This window comes from Salvelinus sp. IW2-2015, linkage group LG35 (genome assembly GCF_002910315.2).
Source record: "Salvelinus sp. IW2-2015 linkage group LG35, ASM291031v2, whole genome shotgun sequence".
Taxonomy (NCBI): Eukaryota; Metazoa; Chordata; class Actinopteri; order Salmoniformes; family Salmonidae; genus Salvelinus; species Salvelinus sp. IW2-2015.
In genome coordinates this window covers 11,113,229-11,134,670 of record NC_036874.1, presented here as the reverse complement: position 1 = coordinate 11,134,670, position 21,442 = coordinate 11,113,229, and the positions used below count along the sequence as shown (strand labels likewise).

At 43.2% G+C, this 21,442-nt stretch overlaps 1 protein-coding gene across 1 annotated transcript; it reads left to right on the top strand.

Annotated features, from left to right (window-relative positions):
• The first annotated feature begins 536 nt into the window (after window positions 1-536).
• On the top strand, window positions 537-21,252 carry LOC111958820 (sodium channel regulatory subunit beta-1-like). Its single transcript, XM_023980100.3, has 5 exons — window positions 537-588; window positions 10,948-11,114; window positions 15,001-15,238; window positions 20,306-20,447; window positions 21,186-21,252. Exons 1-5 carry the CDS (start codon window positions 537-539, stop codon window positions 21,250-21,252), a joined length of 666 nt encoding a protein of 221 aa, XP_023835868.2.
• The last annotated feature ends 190 nt before the right edge of the window (window positions 21,253-21,442 follow it).

Sequence of the window (21,442 nt, the reverse complement as noted above, 5' to 3'; positions counted from 1 at the left end):
ATTAAATACGGTGGTGTGGAGACTGTGGACTCTGTACAGGCTGGACAGGCACGAGTCTGATTTAGTACGGAGGCCGGTGAGGTAAGGAGGAGGCTGTATATTCCTGACACTAAAGGGGCACTGACGCAGCCTAGAGCTGACCTCCTCACCTGGCCACCCCCCTCCCCCCACAGAGGGATGCCCCCCAGGCCGAGCACCAGCTGAAGAGGAGGACAAAAAAGTTACTATGACTGCGCCTCACCAGAAGAGGTCCTGCCTCAGATCTCCTCTCCCAGACTGGTTGGGACGCTCCAGTTGTGTTTTGTTACTTTTGTCTTGAGTTTTTTTTATACTCATCCTCACTGGAGTGAGAGAGTGAAGACCTTTTGAAGACCCAGAGGTTTTTGCTGTGGGAGCACCTTTACTTGGAGTAGCTGCTAATAGACGGAGACCTACAGTCTTTCTTTGTCTTTCCCTGTCTGTGGTGTCTGTGGTGTGTGTGTGAGAGTGCTTGTGGGTTGGCACCAGTGAGAGCCGTCTCCATTACCTCTGCCAGGATGTCTGCAGTTCAGCTGCTGCTGGTCCCGCTAGCGCTGTGGGTCCTGCAAGGTGAGTGGGCAGTGGGTGGTTGTCACGGCCACAGTCCAGTCTTCACTCTTTGTCTGCTCTTATAGGGGCCAATAAGCATAGGGGCCCAGTACTGTGTGYATGGTCAGCTTTTGAGAGGAGAAGGGTGTGTGAATCTTTGTTGGTTTAGCCTTAGTTACAGGGACTCTGACTGTTATTGTAACACTGATTGTTAAATAATAGAGATACAGTATATTGAATGTCCTGTGCACTGTTTAACCAAGTGTTCCTTCCCATTGACTGCAAAAAAAACGAAAAAAGACCTGTGTGTGTGAGACCCTCATTTTGCCAGATTGCTCACTAAAAGCCTGAACCAGCTGTTCTTGTTTTCAGAGCGAATAACGAGATGAGATGAGGCCATGCGTTGGAGTTATAATTGAGGGCTCAGTAGCATGGAACAGTCTAGAACAGTGTAGATTAGTACCTGTACTCACTGTTGCTTAATCGATCACACAAACCCGCTGTGTCTACCCCCGTAGCATCATGGAAAACAGAATGGACTGTGCTGTGAGGTGTGCTTCACTATGGTCTGCATACAACACATCTATTACAGTAAGCACATAATGCGTTCTGAATCCATATTACATGTACAGTGCTGTGAAATAGTATTTGCTCCCTTTCAAATTCTCTCCTTTTGCATATTTATGACAGTGAATGTTATCAGATCTTCGACCAAAACCTAATATTAAATATAGGGAACCTGAAAGAACAAATGACACAACAATTACATACTTATTTAATTTATTTCATAAACAAAAAGTTATGCCACACCCATTTCTGACAGTCGGAAGTTTACATACACTCAGGTTGGAGTCATTAAAACTCATTTTTCAACCACTCCACCCATTTCTTGTTAACAAACTATAGTTTTGGCAAGTTGGTAAGAACATCTACTTTATGCCCGTATGACACAAGTAATTTTCCAACAATTGTTTACAGACAGATTATTTCACTTATAATTCACTGTATCACAATTCCAGTGGGTCAGAGTGTATGTAAACTTAAAGTTGACTGTGCCTTTAAACAGCTTGGAAAATTCCAGAAAAATTATGTCATGCTTTAGAAGCTTTTGATAGGCTAATTGACATCATTTGAGCATATTGGAGGTGTACCTGTGGATGTATTTCAAGGCCTACCTTCAAACTCAGTGCCTCTTTGCTTGACATCATGGGAAAATCAAAAGAATTCAGCCAGACCTCAAAAAAATTGTAGACGTCCACAAGTCTGGTTCATCCTTGGGAGCAATTTCCAAACGCCTGAAGGTACCACATTCATCTGTACAAACAATAGTACGCAAGTATAAAACACCATGGGACCACGCAGCCGTCATACCACTCAGGAAGGAGACGTGTTCGGTCTCCTAGAGATGAACGTACTTTGGTGCGAAAAGTGCAAATCAATCCCAGAACAACAGCAAAGACCTTGTGAAGATGCTGGAGGAAACAGGTACAAAAGTATCTATATCCACAATAAAACAAATCCTATAATCGACATAACCTCAAGGTTATGAGTGGCCATCACAAAGCCCTGACCTCATCCCATAGAAAATTTGTGGCAGAACGGAAAAGAACGTTGCGAGCAGAGAGACCTACAAACCTGACTCAGTTACACCAGCTCTGTCAGGAGGAATTGGGACAAAATCACCTGGAAAGCCAGCCCAGAAGAGTGGAGTTATAGCACCTAAGGGCAGACCAACTCCATATTAATGCTGATGGTTTTGGAATGAGATGTTCATCGTGCGGACCACATTTTTTTACATTTAATATTAACTAGGTAGGTCAGTTAAGAACAAATTCTTATTTTCAATGACGGCCTGGAACAGTGGGTTAACTGCCTTGTTCAGGGGCAGAACGACAGATTTGTACCTTGTCAGCTCGGGGATTCGAACTTGTAACCTTTCGGTTACTAGTCCAATGTAGTGTATCTTGTTTGGGCTTCTTGCAGTCAATTTGCCGTCTTCAAATTATTTTTAATAACGTTCCGGTCCCTCGACCATTTGCTGAAGAAAAAAAATTGTCACCATGCGTTATCTAGTTCATTATCCCGGCCCTATGTGAAAAACCTGAATGTTTCTATTTGAATGGATGTACACACATTGCCTGGCTACCCAAACTCCTTGCTCCGGCCAAAACGCTACACCACGCCACGGACATTAGTTTCTTCTCCGCAATTATTCTGGATCTGAGTACCTCCCAGACGATTATAGAACGCTAATGAATTCTTACCATTCTGATTGGTCCCAGAAAACCGATGGGTTGGGCGGAGCCAGAACACATGTGGAAAAGCAGCATTTGAAAATTGGTCATTGGCTTTGTTACTCTGATTGGTTAGAGATGATCCAATCGCTGATACTTTGTTTTGTACACCACCCCTCATTTTTGACGTCACCACAAATGACTTCAATGATTGGCAGTCAGACTGAAGTGTGTAGTGAACAGAACAGCGGAAGAATTCAGTCTCGTCTGGTAATGACACACACGTGGCCCTTATTATTACAAAGTGGTGGTGAAAGCACAAATCAGAGAGAAGGTTTTCTGATGCATGGGTCCAATCTATGAGAGTACAGTGTTATACTGTATGTATGTATTTAGTATGTATGTATAAGTACGTGCTGTGTGGTTTTGCTTTTTCGCTTTTGCTTCCGTGTCGCTATGCTTTGTTTATGCTGAGGCTCTGAATACAAAAAGGAAGCATTTCCTTAAAATGGGAGATTTAGGGGGACTTATCTCCCTCGCCAAACTCTGTCCCCCTCTAACCCTGCCTCTGTAAACGAAACAACCGCTGCCACCACTTGTTGTCCCAAATGTAGGACACACAGTATGCCCACCATGTCCCCATCTAAACCTGCCCCCGTTAGCAGTACCCTCAGGACACAGTTTACCCTCGCTGGCAGCACTACAGCCAAATCTCTTAAAATGATGTCAGCAACCAAAATAAGAGGGATGGAGAGAATGGAGATTTGTTGCACAAAGAGATCTGCAGAGTGATGGAGGACAATGCGACCAAGCTGAAAAAAAATGTTTTGAGGAAAAAGGGAGAGGGGGGGAGGAGAGAAGGAAGAGAGAGAGAGAGAAGAGAGAGAGAGGAGGAGAGGGAGGAGAGAGGTTGGGTTGTGGTATAGTAGTTATGCAACAGCACTTGTGTAACGGGTAAATAAAAGCAGCCTTTCTGTCTGCTGGACAGGCCGAGTGAGGGCAGCCCAAAGAGAGACAGGGTCTGGCGTGCTGTGCACATCATGTACCCATCCAGGGAGAGAAGATGAGAGAGACAGACAGGGAGACAGACAATGGGTGATGATAAGGACAGACAGACAGAAATCCTCAAAGAAGTCTGGTCTTCAAATAGATGAGAGTGAGACAGTAGATGAGAGTGAGACAGTAAGAGAGTGAGACAGGTAGATGAGAGTGAGACAGGTAAGATGAAGAGTGAGACAGAATGAGTGATGAGAGTGAGACAGATATATGAGAGTGAGACAGATGATGAGAGTGGGACAGTATATGAGAAGTGGACAGTAGATGAGAGTGGGACAGGTAGAGAGAGTGGGACAGGTAAGAGATGGGACAGTTAGATGAGAGTTGGACAGGTAGATGAGAGTTGGACAGGTAGATGAGAGTTGGACAGGTAGATGAGAGTTGGACAGGTAGATGAGAGTTGGACAGTTAGATGAGAGTTGGACAGGTAGATGAGAGTTGGACAGGTAGATGAGAGTTGGACAAGCAGATGAAAATGAGACAAGTACATGGGAGTGAGACAAGAATACCAAAATGGGCCAATCTCATTTTCCCCCAATATGACTAAACTGTATACTACCTGCCTTGTTTGTCCTTGCTGTTGACAAGAGTGTAAAACATAAAAACACATCAAATCTAAAGACTGGCAGCCTTGAGGAATCTTCGCTGTTAGAGAGACCAGCACAGGCCCATAGACCCATAGCCTGTCAAATGGACAAGCAGGAATTGCTAGAGGACGAGGTTAATGGTTAATGGAATACTGGAAGTGRCAAGCCTCTCCAAACATCTCAAGCACTTTGGAGATGAGATCAACTCAATAGTTCATAGCTTCAACTAAGATCAACGTAATTTCTTCACTTGCCCATTTCAAATAGCCCTCCCAAAGGCTTTCCTGATTGATGGACTCAAATTGTGTGTGCTAACATCTGGGGAAGGAAGACTGTAAATGGAAATGCAGCAGCCATTGCACTGATAAGAACATTCACATTCTTGCAGTTGTGATCTGGTTCAAGCTTCTCCTAGGTGTTCAGAATAGCCTCAAAATAAAATCTATTATTCAAATCTGTAAATTTGATGGAAGGTGTAATCTATCCGTTTAATCTAATCCGCTAATCTGGACCATGACTAAATGTTCTAATTACACGCACGTACGCACACACACTTCATGTGCTCTGCAGGTTCTTAAGTATGTTTTACTTGACTGTAGCTAGTATAATGGCCTAGAGTTTGTACCTGTAATGTACTCACTGATTAAACAGTACTCTAAAAAATATTAAAGAAGTTTTCCATAAAAATGTAAGAAAAGTATGCATAGTTGGTCTTTTATTGTTCATGTGAACTGAAATATACTGGTTTAAAGTCTAGTGATGTAACAAGACAAAMACACTAACATGCCCAGGGTCATCTGCAGTGGTAGCCATACATTTGATAGATAAACTGACTGTTGGTCATAGAGCCTCTATTCTTGGCGCTCTGTTCCTTGTCAGTCTWGACAGGCAGGCACCACTGATGCGGGGTCCTCCGTTAGCGGGGACATGGCGGCTTCTCTCCCTCTTTCCCTCTCTCTGTGTCTGCCCATGAGTCAAAGCAGTTCAGCCTCAGGTTGAAGCAGTTCACACACAAAAACCTCCACACACACACACACGCACAGCCAGAGTATTGGAGACAGGGAGAGGGGAGGATAGTGCTCCAAAGTGATTTCCTGATCGGTGTCTCCCGACAATGCCTTCTCACTCAGATTACATCTGAGAGTGTGTGTGTGTGTGCGTGCGTGCGTGACAGAGACAGAGTGAGATAGGCAGCACGAGAGAGATATGGAGTTGAGCAAGGGCAGACGAGGATAACTGATCACTAGTAGGTTTGGTATCCATTAAGCAGGGAGGTAGTGATTTACGGGAGAGCATTTAGTTCATCAATATACTTTAGTCTGTTTCGAAGTTGGATAAATGGCCCTACTAGATAGATATTAGACAACAAACACTGTAGGCTGTGTCCCAATCGACATGATGCTGCCTTTTGAGCATTTAAAGGCAGGACGGTGTTTCAATAGATGTGTCTTTTAGGGCATGTGACATGCTCTCTTTCCCTGAACTGATAGAAGTCCCCAGACCACACTTCAATGTACAGTACTACGGACACAACACCTTCCCTGGAGATTCTAATTCAAAGATAGAAAAAGCCTAGGGGAGTGTCAATAGGCCATTTTCAACACAGATCCAAKAATTATTCAGGCATCCTCAAATGCAGTCACTTCACTAGCTGCCAGCGATGCCGGTCTAGATGTGTCATTTTCTCTGAGAAAAAGAATGCAACAAACAGTACATTACATGTGTTTGTTCCTATGGAAAGTTCCTTTCTTGGGACATGTCATGGATGTGTGCTATTTCCCCAGGTCGAGGGTGTGTCTCCACTGTAAATGGGTGGTAACCTTGTCATGGAAACTGACGTGATCTGCTTCCCTTCTGTCTCTCTCCCTCTTTCCTTCGCTCTATAGATCCCTCTTTCATTCTCTCTATTTCTCTCTCTCCCTCCTTCACTCGACTGTAAATCACTCTCTTTTGTATGTTCTCTCTGCTTTTTCCTTCCATCTCCTCTCTGGCTCAGAGAATGACCTCCATCCATCCTCTTGCAATCCCTTCCGTTCCTAACAGTTGACTCATCAACATCAGTCTGTAGGGACTGACAGACAGACAGCCTTTTCAGGAACTATAAYTCACCATTTTGTATTGTTGCATTCAGACTGAGGGCATTCAGTAAATTGATATCAACGGCTAATCGCCCCGCACTGGCTCCTCTCCTAATCTAATCTGCAGTTTCTGGAATATTAGTTGCATAAGGCAAATCTCTGCCCAACCGTCAACAGATTACGCAACGGATTTGGATATTGTGCTCTGTGTCTGTCACATTACCGGAAATGAGTTTGCAGAAGGTTGATGATACAGTTGAAGTCGTAAGTTTACATACACTTAGGTTGGAGTCATTAAAACTTGTTTTTCAACCACTCCACAAATTTCTTGTTTAACAAACTATAGTTTTGGCAAGTCGGTTAGGACATCTACTTTGTGCATGACACAAGTAATTTTTCCAACAATTGTTACAGACAGATTATTTCACTTATAACTCACAATTCCAGTGGGTCAGAAGTTTACATACACTAAGTTGACTGTGCCTTTAAACAGCGACCAATTCCAGGAAATACGATCGTCATGGCTTTAGCAAAGCTTCTATGATAGGCGTAACTAAGTACATCATTTGCATCAATGGAGGTGTGTATCTGTGGATGTATTGTCAAGGCTTTACCTCTTCAAAACTCGTGTCTTATTGCGTTGACATCTTTGGGAAAATCAAAAAATCAATCAATCCACTGTTCACTGTACCAAACTAATAGTCGCAAGTCACTAAGATCACCATGCGGACGCACGCAGGCGCGTCATGCCGCTCAGGAAGAAACTAACTCAGTTCATGTCTCCCTAGAGATGAACGTACTTTATGGCGTGCAAAAAGTGGCAAATCAATCCACGAACAGCAGCAACGGGGGCGACATACGGACCTTGTGAAGATGCTGGAGCGAAACAGGTAAAAGTAATCGCTGGACTATCACACGTTAAAACGAGGTCCTATATCGACCAAATAACCTGAAGCGTCTGCCTAGCCAGGGAAGAAGCCCCAAAACTTGCTCCCAAAACCGCAATAAAAACAAGATCAGGACTACGGTTTGCAACTGCACCATGAGGACACAGAAAGATTCGTACTTTTTAGGAGAAATGGTCCTCTGGTCTGAATGAAACATAAAATAGAACTGTTTGGCCTCATAATCTGAACGCATTGTGTATGTTTGGAGAGAAAAAGGGGGAGGCTTGCAAGCCCGAGACCTCACCATCCCAACGTGAAGCACAGGTGGTCGGCCACTGATTAATGTGTTGTGGGTTGTGCTTTGCACAGGAGGACCTAGGTTCACTTCACAAAATAAGATGCGCATCGAGGAAGAATATGTTGCCCATGTGAGAATATTTGAAAGCAACATCTCAAGACATGAGTTGTCTACAACAATGGGACGATGACCGCCAAGCATACTTCCAAAGTTGTTGCAAAAATGGCTGAAGGAAGGAACAGCAAAGTCAAAGGTATGGAGTGGCACTCACAGCCCGACTCAACGCTATAACAACATTTGTGGCAGAAGCTGAAAGAGAGATGCGTGTGCGAGCAAGGAGAGCCTTACCAAACCTGACTACCAGTTACACCAGCTCTGTCAGCGAGGAATGGGACACAAATTCCAGCACCAAAGTTATTTGGGAAGCTTGTTGCGAAAGGCTGACCCAAAAATTTGAACCCAAGTAAGACAATTTAAAGGCAATGATACCAAAATACTAATTGGGTTAAAACTGTATACTGACACCACTGGGATTGTGATTGAAGATAATAAAAGCTGAAGTAAAATTGTCCTCTCTACTATTATTCTACATTTCAGCCATTCGTTTAAGTATAGCACCAACCAGAGTAGCTAAGAGATGTTTGATCGAAACTGACCTATAAGTACAGGAGAATTTTATTTTACTGGTAAATGTCGAATTGTTGAAAAACCAGGAGCACGCTTGTCCTACAACTATCGCTACACCTTTGGCAAACCACCCGAACGTGTATGAGTGTATGATTAAAAACTATCCGACTCAAGTTGCTAATGTGCACATCTGACCGTAATCTGGCGCACCAACTACTCTTAGCCTAGAGAAGCTGTTTAGTCAACCCCACGGAGGGCGTATTCCGCTAGGTCCCATGTGGTTCTCTCCATCAACACTGGTCCAATGCTATCCTTACTCGCTGGGTCTCTGTCTTATTAGATACAGTAGCCGAACTTATGGCAGGAAGTTGAAACACAGTCTAAAACACCTCAACGTACTGGCTCCCTGGTTACCTAGGCGAGTTGACTCCTTTCGCATACTATATACTGTTCATTTACACACGGGTATACTCTGGCCATTCGCGCCCAGCAAATCTCGCATCCTATCACCATCACGTGACTTCTACGGGGGGTTGCGCCCACTTGCACTTCTCCCCCCCTTCCTCTGCTCGGACCAATATCTCTCGCTCATTATGCACACCCAGTATCATCACTTTGGTACACATAAATAACTACTCATTTCAAATAATATTAAGGAGATCACGCAATGAATGAGCACTTGTGCTGATTATAGTACACTTATACGCGCGTTTTACGTTTTAAAACAATCTGCGGAGGGCCGTCCAGTTGTTCTTTACTGCGGTCGCCTCCCAACTGGTTTCTGATCCCAAGCACCAGCATTGCCGCCTGTAGTGCCTCTGCTTTTTCTAAGTCCCTGGCTCGTGTGTACTATTATGGGGTTTAGCTGAATAAACTGACACAGAAACTACGCTACCTTACGAGGGTGTCTTAATGTCTGTTTAACAAGTCTGAGGGCATGTCTCGTTGCTAAAAGACTAAATTGTCGCTGGGGGCGCACTTATTTGGAAGACACCTGTGTGTGGTGACTTCCCCAACCCCTGTTCCGACTCTCGTCATTTGCCTGGGAGATAGGGTGGAGGTGTGAAATGTGACAAGTGTTATGGTCCTTCAATCGTCTGTGTTCTTTCCATCTTTTTCCCTCTTTCTGAGCAGCTCACCACTCAGCCATCCAAGTCCCTATCTACACGTCTGTCTACAATGGCTGCCCCCCCCCCCGTGAGTAGCTGATGTGATGAACCTGTTGTGATGTTAACTTTCTCTCCTCCTCCCCCTCTCTCTGCAGTGAATCAGCAGGCATTACGCCTGTCCCCTCCTCTGCCTCTTCTAGAAATGGCTGTTAACTCTCCCTCTCTCTTTCCTCCCTCTTTCCTCCCTTTTTCCTTCCTTCCTTCCCTCCAACCCTCCCTCTGTTTCTTCTTCTTTCTCTGTAGTATTCTGCAGCATTGTCTCTCTCTCTCTCTCTCTCTGTCTTCATCTGTATCAGAATTCAGTGTTGCAATATTTCTTTCAGAGAGTTCTCACGTTGGTGCATATCAGGTACTGTAGTATATTATGAATGGTGACTATGAAATTCAACCAAACTATGTGTTGGTTAATTTTCAAGTCCCTTTTCATCTGACAGTCTGTGCAATGTGTATCCTGTCCCCTCATCTCATTACGGTTGAACAAAAAGCATCGCCAGAGGTCAAAGCTGAAAATAGCACGAGATCATTGGTTGAGAGCGATGCAGGTGCAGATGCCTTTGTGGAAACTGCAGGGTGCAGTGTGAGAAAGAAACACTTGCAGTTACAGGTGTGTTGCTCTCGGCCGATGTACAGTATGTGACATGATGGCATATATAGACTTATGCGTCTATATATGCAAATAGCTTACTTATATATACCTCGCAGRCAGGCTGCAAGGAGACTAGCGTCGCTCACTGCAATCTGTTTATTTCCCCTCAATTTCTACATCCAGGTCACCCTCAGCCATTGTAGCTTGTTTGGCTAATTCGTCAATAGACTATAGAATCTGAATCTATATGAAAAAAAAACACAATTGACCAAATCGACAACAAAACCTATATCGAAATTATGAGTGGAAATAAATAAAATGCAAGAATTTATGCTCTGATATTGAAAAAAAGACAAGCATGCTATGAGCGATAGGAGCAAGCACGCAAAACAAAAACTCTTAATTATATCATTACCATATCATTATCATATTATCTGCCAATTCAATTGACAAGCATTAGGAGACAGTTTGCCTGTAACGTATTGAGACAATATCACTAGAGCGTTGGCCTTGTGTCAGCCTGTTCTCAAGCCATGGATCAATGAACAAGGATCMTCACCCATGATGGCTCTCAGGCCTACTTCAGATTTACTCGTACACTGCACTCCATTTTTAGTGAACGTGGTTATATTGACCAACCGTTTATAGTGATCAAATTWTCGTGCTGCACGGATGTGACCACTGTAAAAGAGGAGTGTACTCTCACTGGGCACGGATGCCAATTCAATGTCTATTCCATGTTGGGTCAACAACGTTGATTCACCCAATGTGCCCAGTGGGCTGTAAAGCCAAATATCCATGGCTAGCACCAAATATCCATGGCTAACTGTATGTTTGTTGTACTTTCTCTCTCCTCAGCGTCTCTATGCCATGGAGCATGTGTGGAGGTGGACTCTGACACTGACGCGGTGGTCAACGAAGGCTTTAAGCTGGGCTGTATCTCCTGTAAAATGAGGGGCGAGGTGCCCGCCGAGGCCACTGTTGAATGGTCCTTTATGCCCAAAGGGGAGAGCGAGTTCACAACAGTGAGTAGACACGGCTCCATAGGGACAGTAGCGGGATATATCCCAATTATCTCTCCTCCTCGCAAAATGTGCACCTGTTCACCTTCCGTCACTGATTTAAAAGGAAATGACTGGTAGAATAAATATGGTACTCCCACTAGCCCATGACTGCAGTGCTTTTAGATCTGTGGGAAGTAGTGGATGAGTGCACACTTCAGGGGGAAATACATATTGYTGAGAGACACCTTAGATTCTCCGCATTTCTCCTAAACTAAAGGCTACTCATGATGTATTGCTTGTTTGTTTTTTGCTTTTGACGCGCTTTGAGATTATGAAAACCGCTATAGAAATMTAATAAATAAATTATGAAACTGTGCACTTGCGCACTCACCGACATGGATTCAAAGGATTGGATTAGTGTTAACATTGGCTAGAGGGAGTTTCCACCGCTGTTAAATYCATGACAGTGTGCAAGTGCACAATAAATGATCCCTCCCAGCAGAGTTTAAAAAGTATCCCCACTCATTCTGAGCCCACGGAGAGTCAATGAGGTAGCTAAGCAGGTTGACTTGTCTGTTGTTTCAGCAACAAAGGCAGGCCTTTTAGTGTCACGACTTCCGCCRAAGTCAGGTCCTCTCCTTGTTCGGGCGGCGTTCGGTGGTCGACGTCACCTGCTTTCTAGCCATCGCCGCTCCATTTTTCATRTATCCATTTGTTTTGTCTTGTTCCATACACACCTGGTTTTCATTCCCTAATCACACTRCATGTATTTATTCCTCTGTTCCCCATCATGTCTTTGTGGAAGATTGTTTGTGTTACGTGTACTTTGTATATTGTGAATTTTGTTACGCGCCAGACATTTGTCTATGTTCCGTGTTTYGGGCACGTTGTTTTGTGCTTTTTTGCAAGTTTACCGGAATAAAGAGTGTGTGCCTGTTCAATTCACTCTGCTCTCCTGCACCTGACTTCGCCTCCAATACACATTCATTGACATTTAGTTTCCATTTAGATTACGAAACAAGGTTTCATAAGCAATTCATGAACGTTAGAGCSCCACTGAACACAATGACTCCCAAGTCATCACACCAATGGGTGTGCTGTACAATGGAGACACATCAAGGTAGATCATTTTAACTCATTCAGTAAAAAGACAAAACACATCAATCAAAACAAGCATGGTTACATTTCATAGGCAATTTCTATGTCAGCAAAACAAGTAGTCTCTTCTCCAGTGAAATGGGAGCTATCATTTATCATGAGAAAGAGCATCACAGCCATGCATTTATCATGACGGGCTCTTTTCCTCAGTGTCAGATGTAAACATACACAACTTTCCCTAAAAGGAAGGAGTCTGTTCCAACATCAATACAGRGCAGCCATTAGCTATTAAATCCCTCCATCACATAACAGCATACATGAGGAGAGAGATCCCATTAGCTCTGTTTGTTTCTAAACAGCTAATGCATCAGGAAGTGGTGCAGGCAGSCCCTGACTAATACAGCCTCAACAAGGGCTCATGCTGGGAGTGGCCGCAGCCAGTTGCCTGGTTTGACACTACAATATTTGGAAACTGTGAAACAAAAGTTTGGATGTTAAGGGGTGAATCCRTTTTAGACCAGTGTGCATAACTTAAACAATCTCTTATTGATAGCAATGCATGATTTACATGAGTTATTGTGTGTACATATCCATACAAGTTAGGATTCAGCCCTCAGTTACTACAACATGCTGAGCATAATGCTGAAAGCATATACTCAAAAACAATAAAGACCCTAAACTATTATGCATCACTAGCCCCTAGTAGGGKCCTCGTATTCCATCCAGTAACTTCCAAGAAAAGAAAGCTAAGATTGATCTCGTGAAACAGAACCCCAAGGAGAGGTCAGGGCTGGGGGTCAAGAGCAGAGTGACACGGTGTCAAAAGAATTTTGTTCTCAATGTTCATAAACTGAACTTCAATTAAACTACTCTGTCTGTTACTAAGAATTTGTAAGGTTCTTATTAAAATGAAACAGACAGAGGCCAGTCTACCATAGTCAGCATGTTTATTTACAAAAGCTCTGCCCATCCTTACATGTACATTGGTTTATATACCTCTCATTTCGTCATAACTGTCCCTCCTCCTCTAAAACAATGACAATATAGTTCACAAGTCTTCTCCTTCTCATACATTGCCTGCCACATGTTATACAATCTATTACAAGCCCAAGGTCTCTCCCCTCCCTGGGTGGAGACAGAATATCCTGTAAGAAACACAGTAGTACAGCTTGTCTGTCGATAGCTCCTCTTATCATTTGTTTCACATTTGCACCCTGCTTACATACTAAAAAAAGAACAAAAAGTCCTTGTTCTAATTCTGACTAAAACTACACACATCGGATTTAGATTTATGATTCTAATAAATTTCATACAATCATACAGTGACAGGTAAGATTTTTGTTAGTTATAGTTCTATGTTAAATGTATACATCATTTAGTCATTATTCATAAAAATCATAACACACGGGTTAGACCTCTGACCATGCTATTCAGCCTGTTGTTTCATAGGGATCAAGGGGCAGAGTCAGAAGACCTTTAGGCCAGTAGACCAGTCACTTCCCCTGTTACTGTAGGTGGTCTTGTGTGGCTCATTTGGTAAGAGTGTGGCACTAGTAACCTCAGGGTTGTTGTTCGATTCCTGCTGGGGTCACATATTCTAAAATGTATGCATAGTCTACTACAAATCGCTTTGGATTAAAACGTATACACTAAATTACATATATTATTATTATTATTATTATTATTATTATTATTATATAGTTTTACTGTAAAAATAGGAATCCCTGTTATAGACATGCATGCTGGACCAGGAAAAAAACACTGCACATGATACTTATACTCGTTGATGTAAATTACTTAAGTAAAAATACTTGGGCGTTTTTTTTTACTCCATACGTTTTCCCTGACACCTAAAATTACTCRTTATATTTTGAATGCTTAGCAAGACAGGGAAATGGTCTAATTCACACACTTATCAAGAGAACATCCCTGGTCATCCCTAATGCCTCTGATCTGGCAGACTCACCAAACACATGCTTCGTATGAGGGTTGGAGCGTGCCCCTGGCTATCCGTACATTTTAATAAAACAAGAAAATGGTGGAGTCTGGTTTGTTTCATGTAAGGAATTTGAAATGATGTATACATTTACTTTTAATACTTAAGTATATTTAAAAGCAGATACTTTCAGACTTTTACTCTCAAGTAGGATTTTACTGGGTGACTTTCACTTTGAGTTATTTTCTCTTAAGGTATCTTTACTTTTACTCAAGTGTGACAATTGGGTACTTCTTCCACCACTGCTTATACTGTACCAACCAAACTGCTTTAGAAATTACTTAAATCTTTTTTTTTAAATCACTACACAATCAAACCATAACAGAACCAAAGTACCTGATTGAGCACTTAGTCCAGAGATATGAGCCCTTGTTAGTCCAGAGATATGAGCCCTTCTTGATGCAGAACATTGGTGCTTTGATTAAAGTGCTGCACAGATTTCATCCAGTAATGTAAAAATCCTAATATGATCTGCCCAGGATGAGTGTGTTGGCTCACCAAACCCTGTCTCATATAACCTAGAATCTAAACTAACTAATCTTGTCCAAGCCAGAATAGCAGGATCCTCGATGTACACCCCTGGACACGATGCTAGTCTATCGCAAGGCCTTTCCCCCAATACATCTCCTTAATTAACAGTCTTCGGTATGACATGACCAAGGTTCAATCGCCCTACCTTCCAATCTCAGGGCATACGCTCTAACCACAAAGCCAATCCAAACTGATATGCTCCAATTAACGGGGAAACAGCATATTAGTTTGGATTGCAAGCTCGTATGTCTCACTTCCCCCCCCCATTGTGTTCTCCAATAGATCTACAGCTACGAGGATCTAATGAGCGACATCCCGGACGAGAGCTTCTACGAGCGTCTGGACTGGAACGGCAGCAAGAAGACCAAGGACCTGCAGGACGGCTCCATCTACATCCTGAACGTGACGTGGAACGACACGGGCACCTACCGCTGCATCTTCAACCGCACCCTCATCTTCACCTCCTTCAAGTTCCACAACGACACCACCAAGATCGTCCACCTCAACGTGGTGCCAAGACGTGAGGCGTTGGCTTTAGGGTTCACAGGGTTAGGCTTAGGTCTAGACAAATGAGCACATGCAAATGAACACACACACAAACAGTATAGTAGACACACACCCTCATCTGGGGATAGGGAGAGAGGAGGGGAGAGAGAGAGGGTGGAAGAGAGGGAAATAGTACACTAAGATCACCCTCGTGAAATTAGTGCCATGACATAGGCTTACTTACACCCTGTATATGGAGGGGGACGAGTTGGAGGGGAGAGAGGGTGGTGGGGTAGCGGGGTAGAGGGAGGGAAGGAAGGGAAGAGAGGACAGGAGTTGACCGACACTCAATGTCCATGCCTGAATTGACAAAAGTGGCAATATTGTCCAAGCGGATGATGAACAAGGTGCATGAGTTATACGATTTTGATTTAGGGTCAGATGGTAGGTTGGACCATGTTCCAAAATGTAAGCATTGATATCAAAATCAAGGATATATGACAAAGGGACGAACAGGAAACAGTCATACATCTCATTATCTACACAGCTGTTGATGGATGGTAAGTAGTAGTAGCCCTGTCACAGAAGCGGCCACAGCTGTCATTAAGTCTCATATCTCCCAATCCAAAGGCTCAGCCACAGCCACGCCAATGATTATCCAACAAATCACTGTCAATGACAGCTGACCATTAAGTAGATACTGTATCAAAAAAGACACACAGTAGAGATATAGTCGTGGCCAAAAGTTGAGAATGACACATTCATTTTCACAAAATCTGCTGCCTCAGTTTGTATGATGGCAATTTGCATATACTCCAAAATGTTATGAAGAGTGATCAGATGAATTGCAAATGAACTGAATCCCAAAAAACATTTCCACTGCATTTCAGCCCCGCCACAAAGGACCAGCTGACATGTCAGTGATTCTCTCGTTAACACAGGTGTGAGTGTTGACGAGGACAAGGCTGGAGATCACTCTGTTATGCTGATTGAGTTCGGATAACAGACTGGAAGCTTCAAAAGGAGGGTGGTGCTTGGAATCATTGTTCTTCCTCTGTCGACCATGGTTACCTGCAAGGAAACACGTGCCGTCATCATTGCTTTGCACAAAAAGGGCTTCACAGGCAAGGATATTGCTGCCAGTAAGATTGCACCTAAATCAACCATTTATCGGATCATCAAGAACTTCAAGGAGAGCGGTTCAATTGCTGTGAAGAAGGCTTCAGGGCGCCCAAGAAAGTCCAGCAAGCGGAAGGACCATCTCCTAAAGTTGATTCAGCTGCGGGATCGGGGCACCACCAGTACAGAGCTTGCTCAGGAATGCCAGCAGGCAGGCAGGTGTGAGTGCATCTGCACGCACAGTGAGGCAAAGACTTTTGGAGTATGGCCTGGTGTCAAGAAGGGCAGCAAAGAAGCCACTTCTCTCCAGGAAAAACATCAGCGACAGACTGATATTCTGCAAAAGGTACAGGGATTGGACTGCTGAGGACTGGGGTAAAGTCATTTTCTCTGATGAATCTCCTTTCCGATTGTTTGCGGCATCCGGAAAAAAGCTTGTCCGGAGAAGACAAAGTGAGCGCTACCATCAGACCTGTGTCATGCCAACAGTAAAGCATCCTGAGACCATTCATGTGTAGGGTTGCTTCTCAGCCAAGGGAGTGGGCTCACTCACAATTTTGCCTAAGAACACAGCCATGAATAAAGAATGGTACCAACACATCCTCTGAGAGCAATTTCTCCCAACCATCCAGGAACAGTTTGGTGACGAACAATGCCTTTTCCAGCATGATGGAGCACCTTGCCATAAGGCAAAAGTGATAACTAACTGGCTCGGGGAACATGGCCAGGAAACTCCCCAGACCTTAATCCCATTGAGAACTTGTGGTCAATCCTCAAGAGGCGGGTGGACAAACAAAACCCCACAAATTCTGACAAACTCCAAGCATTGATTATGCAAGAATGGACTGCCATCAGTCACGATGTGGCCCAGAAATTAATTGACAGCATGCCAGGGCAGATTGCAGAGGTCTTGAACAAGAAGGGTCAACACTGCAAATATTGACTCTTTGATTCAACTTCATGTAATTGTCAATAAAAGCCTTTGACACTTATGAAATGCTTGTAATTATACTTCACTATTCCATAGTAACATCTGACAAAAATATCTAAAGACACTGAAGCAGCAAACTTTGTGGAAACTAATATTGGTGTCATTCTCAAAACTTTTGGCCATGACTGTACATTGATACAGTGCCTTCAGAATGTATTCACACCCCTTGAATTTTTCCACATTGTGTTATTTAAAATATATCACTATAATAAGTCACTGGCCTACACACAATACCCCATAATGTCAAAATGGAATCATGTTTTTTTTTTTATTCTACAAATACATTTAAAAAATGAAAAGCTAAAATGTTTTGAATCATTAAGCCTAAACAAGTCACGTAATACATTTCATGGACTCTGTGTGCAAAAATAGTGTAACATTTTTTATTTATTTCACCTTTATTTAACCAGGTAGGCCAGTTGAGAACAAGTTCTCATTCACAACTGCGACCTGGCCAAGACAAAGCAAAGTGACAAAAAACAACACAGTTACACATGGGATTAACAAAAGTACAGTCAATAACACAATAGAAAAATCTATATTTGCAATTCTTTCCAGTCAGTGGCAGCAGAGAACTGGAAGGAAAGGCGACCAAAGTGGGTGTTGGCTTTGGGGATGACCAGTGAGATATACTTGCTGGAGTGCGTGCTACGGGTGGGTGCTGCTATGGTGACCAGTGAGCTGAGATAATGCGGGGCTTTACCTAGCAAAGACTTATAGATGACCTGGAGCCAGTGGGTCTGGCGACATATATCATAGCGAGGGCCAGCCGACGAGAGCATGAAGGTCACAGTGGTGGGTGGTAAATGGGGCTTTGGTGACAAAACGGATGGCACTGTGATAGACTGCATCCAGTTTGCTGAGTAGAGTGTTGGAGGCTATTTTGTAAATTACATCGCCGAAGTCAAGGATCGGCAGGATAGTCAGTTTTATGAGGGCATGTTTGGCAGCATGAGTGAAGGAGGCTTTGTTGCGAAATAGGAAGCCGATTCTAGATTACATTTTGTATTGGAGATGCTTAATATGAGTCTGGAARGAGAGTTTACAGTCTAGCCAGACACCTAGGTATTTGTAGTTGTCCACATATTCTAAGTCAGAACCGTCCAGAGTAGTGATGCTAGTCGGGCGGGCGGGTGCGGGCAGCAATCGGTTGAAGAGCATGCATTTAGTTTTACTAGTGTTTAAGAGCAGTTGGAGGCCACGGAATGAGTGTTGTATGGCATTGAAGCTCGTTTGTAGGTTTGTTAACACAGTGTCCAAAGAAAGGCCAGATGTATACAGAATGGTGTCGTCTGCGTAGAGGTGGATCAAGGAATCACCCGCAGCAAGAGTGACATGATTTTTGAATAACTACCACATATCCGTATGCCACATACAGATAATTGTAAGGTCCCTCAGTTGAGCAGTGAATTTCACACACAGATTCAACCACAAAGACCAGGGTGGTTTTCCAATGCCTTTCAAAGAAGGGCACATATTGAAGGGAAAAAAGTAGACATTGAATATCTCTTTGAGCATGGTAAAGTTATTAATTACAACTTGGATGGTGTATCCCAGTCACTACAAAGATACAGGCGTCCTTCCTAACTCAGTTGCCAGAGAGGAAGGAAACCGCTCAGGGATTTCACCATGCCAATAGTGACTTTAAAACAGTTACAGAGTTTGTAGGCTGTGATAGGAAAAAACTGAGGTTTGATCAACAACATTGCAGTTACTTTACAATACTTACCTAAATGTGAAAAGAAGGAAGCCTGTACAGTATAACAAATATTCCAAAACATGCATCCTGTTTGCGATAAGGCACTAAAGTAAAACTGCCAAAAAATGTGGCAAAGGAATGAACTTTATGTCCTGAGTACAATTATGTTTGGGGCAAATCCAACACAACACATCACGGAGTACCACTATTCATATTTTCAAGCATAGTGGTGGCTGCATCATGTCACGGGTATGATTATCCCCGGCAAGGACTAGCAAGTTTTTAGGATAAACATAATAGAGCTAAGCACAGGCAAAATCCTGGAGGAAAACCTGGTTCAGTCTGCTTTCCAACAGAATTCACTTTTCAGCAGGACAATAACCTAAAACACAAGGCCAAATATATACTGGAGTTGCTTACCAAGACGTCATTGAATATTCCTGTGTGGATTAGTTACATTTTTGACTTAAAATTGGCTTGRAAATCTATGGCAAGACTTGAAAATAGCTGTCTAGCAATGATCAACAACCAATTTGACAGAGCTCGAAGATWAAAAAAAATATTAAATGGGAAATGATTGTACAATCCAGGTGTGCAAAGCTCTTATAGACTTCCCCAGAAAGACTCACAGCAGTAACCACTGCCAAAGGTGTATTGACTCAGGGGTGTGAATACATATGTACAGGTAAATTAGCTATTTCTGTATTTAATTTTCAATAAATTTCCAAACATTTCTAGAAACAAGTTTTCACTTTGTCATTATGGTGTATTGTGTCAATGGGTCAAACAATTGTGTATTGTGTCAAAAAATGTAATCCTAATTTGAATTCACGCTGTAACACAACAAAATGTGGAATAAGTCAAGGGGTCTGAATACATAGAGACCTACTGTACTGCTTTAACGGACCTGCATTCGGATGAAGGATCTTTCTCAAGAGAGGAGCGGTCARACTCCCAAGAGCTAAATTGCTTTCATAATCCTAAGTAATATTTTAAAAGCTCCCACAACGGTCGATGCAGTGTCTCTAGAACGTTGGGTTTAGCAGCAAGCTTAGTCAGCTCACCCACTACTTGAGGTCATTCCAACAGTTTTAGTTGAGATTAATGTTGAACTTGAAAAACTGGGCCATTTCCAGTGAAACACTGAACCCTTGTGGATGTCTGGGGATAATTGGTTCATCATGTTTTATGAGGCATCAGAAATTCAGAAACCTGTATATTTTCATTGAAATAGCTTCTTATTAATTAACTAAGCCCAAGGCGGTCTCCTTCTTAACCCCTCCTCTCTCTAGTGACCAGGGGGATAGCGTCCATCTTGTCCGAGGTGATGATGTATGTCACCATCGTTGGGCTGCAGGTATGGCTGGTGGTGGAGATGATTTACTGCTACAGGAAGATATCAGCGCAAGGCGAGGAAGCATTGAGAGAGAGCGCGTGAGTAGACACAAACACACACACCGGTCCAATTCATCGCAGACACACGCACAAGAGCACACACTTAAACACTTTTTCCTCAATCTTCCTCTGAAAATATTTTCTTGCTATGTAATTACCTAGCTAAAACTGTTACTTTCTAACTGCCTCTCTCCGTACTCTTCTAACTGCCTCTCTCCGTACTCCTTCTAACTGCCTCTCTCCGTACTCCTTCTAACTGCCTCTCTCCGTACTCTTTCTAACTGCTCTCTCCGTACTCTTTCTAACTGCCTCTCTCCGTACTCTTCTAACTGCCTCTCCTTCCGTACTCTTTCTAACTGCCTCTCTCCGTACTCTTTCTAACTGCCTCTCTCCTGTACTCTTTCTACTGCCTCTCTCCGTACTCTTTCTAACTGCCTCTCTCCGTACTCTTTCTAACTGCCTCTCTCCGTACTCTTTCTAACTGCCTCTCTCCGTACTCTTTCTAACTGCCTCCTCCGTACTCTTTCTAACTGCCTCTTCTCGTACTCTTTCTAACTGCCTCTCTCCGTACTCTTTCTAACTGCCTCTCTCCGTACTCTTTCTAACTGCCTCTCTCCGTACTCTTTCTAACTGCCTCTCTCCGTTCTCTTTCTAACTGCCTCTCTCCGTTCTCTTTCTAACTGCCTCTCTCTGTTCTCTTTCTAACTGCCTCTCTCTGTTCTCTTTCTAACTGCCTCTCTGCCCCCCTCTCTTATTCCTCACCTCTCTCTCTCACAGGGCGGAGTACTTAGCTATAGCTTCGGAGAGTAAAGAGAACTGTGCAATGGTGGCAGTGACAGAATAGCACTGGTAGGTTTCCCCTACTACTAATCCAGAACTGGACTCTTGGCCGTTCATTGTCTGTTMTTTCCTTTACTCTTGTTCTGTCACTGATGGGAACTCATATCAGCACCCAGAACCAAATCACCTACATTTTAAAGGGGAAGTTCGGGATTTTACAACTTGATATTAGATGGTTTCTCCCCCTAAAATAA

Excerpts from the sequence above, each read along its gene's own strand:
- LOC111958820 (XM_023980100.3), top strand. The coding sequence starts at position 537 with ATGTCTGCAGTTCAGCTGCTGCTGGTCCCGCTAGCGCTGTGGGTCCTG. Across the intron at positions 15,239-20,305 it reads CCTCAACGTGGTGCCAAGAC|TGACCAGGGGGATAGCGTCC; the intron begins GTGAGGCGTTGG and ends TCCTCTCTCTAG. Across the intron at positions 20,448-21,185 it reads GAAGCATTGAGAGAGAGCGC|GGCGGAGTACTTAGCTATAG; the intron begins GTGAGTAGACAC and ends TCTCTCTCACAG.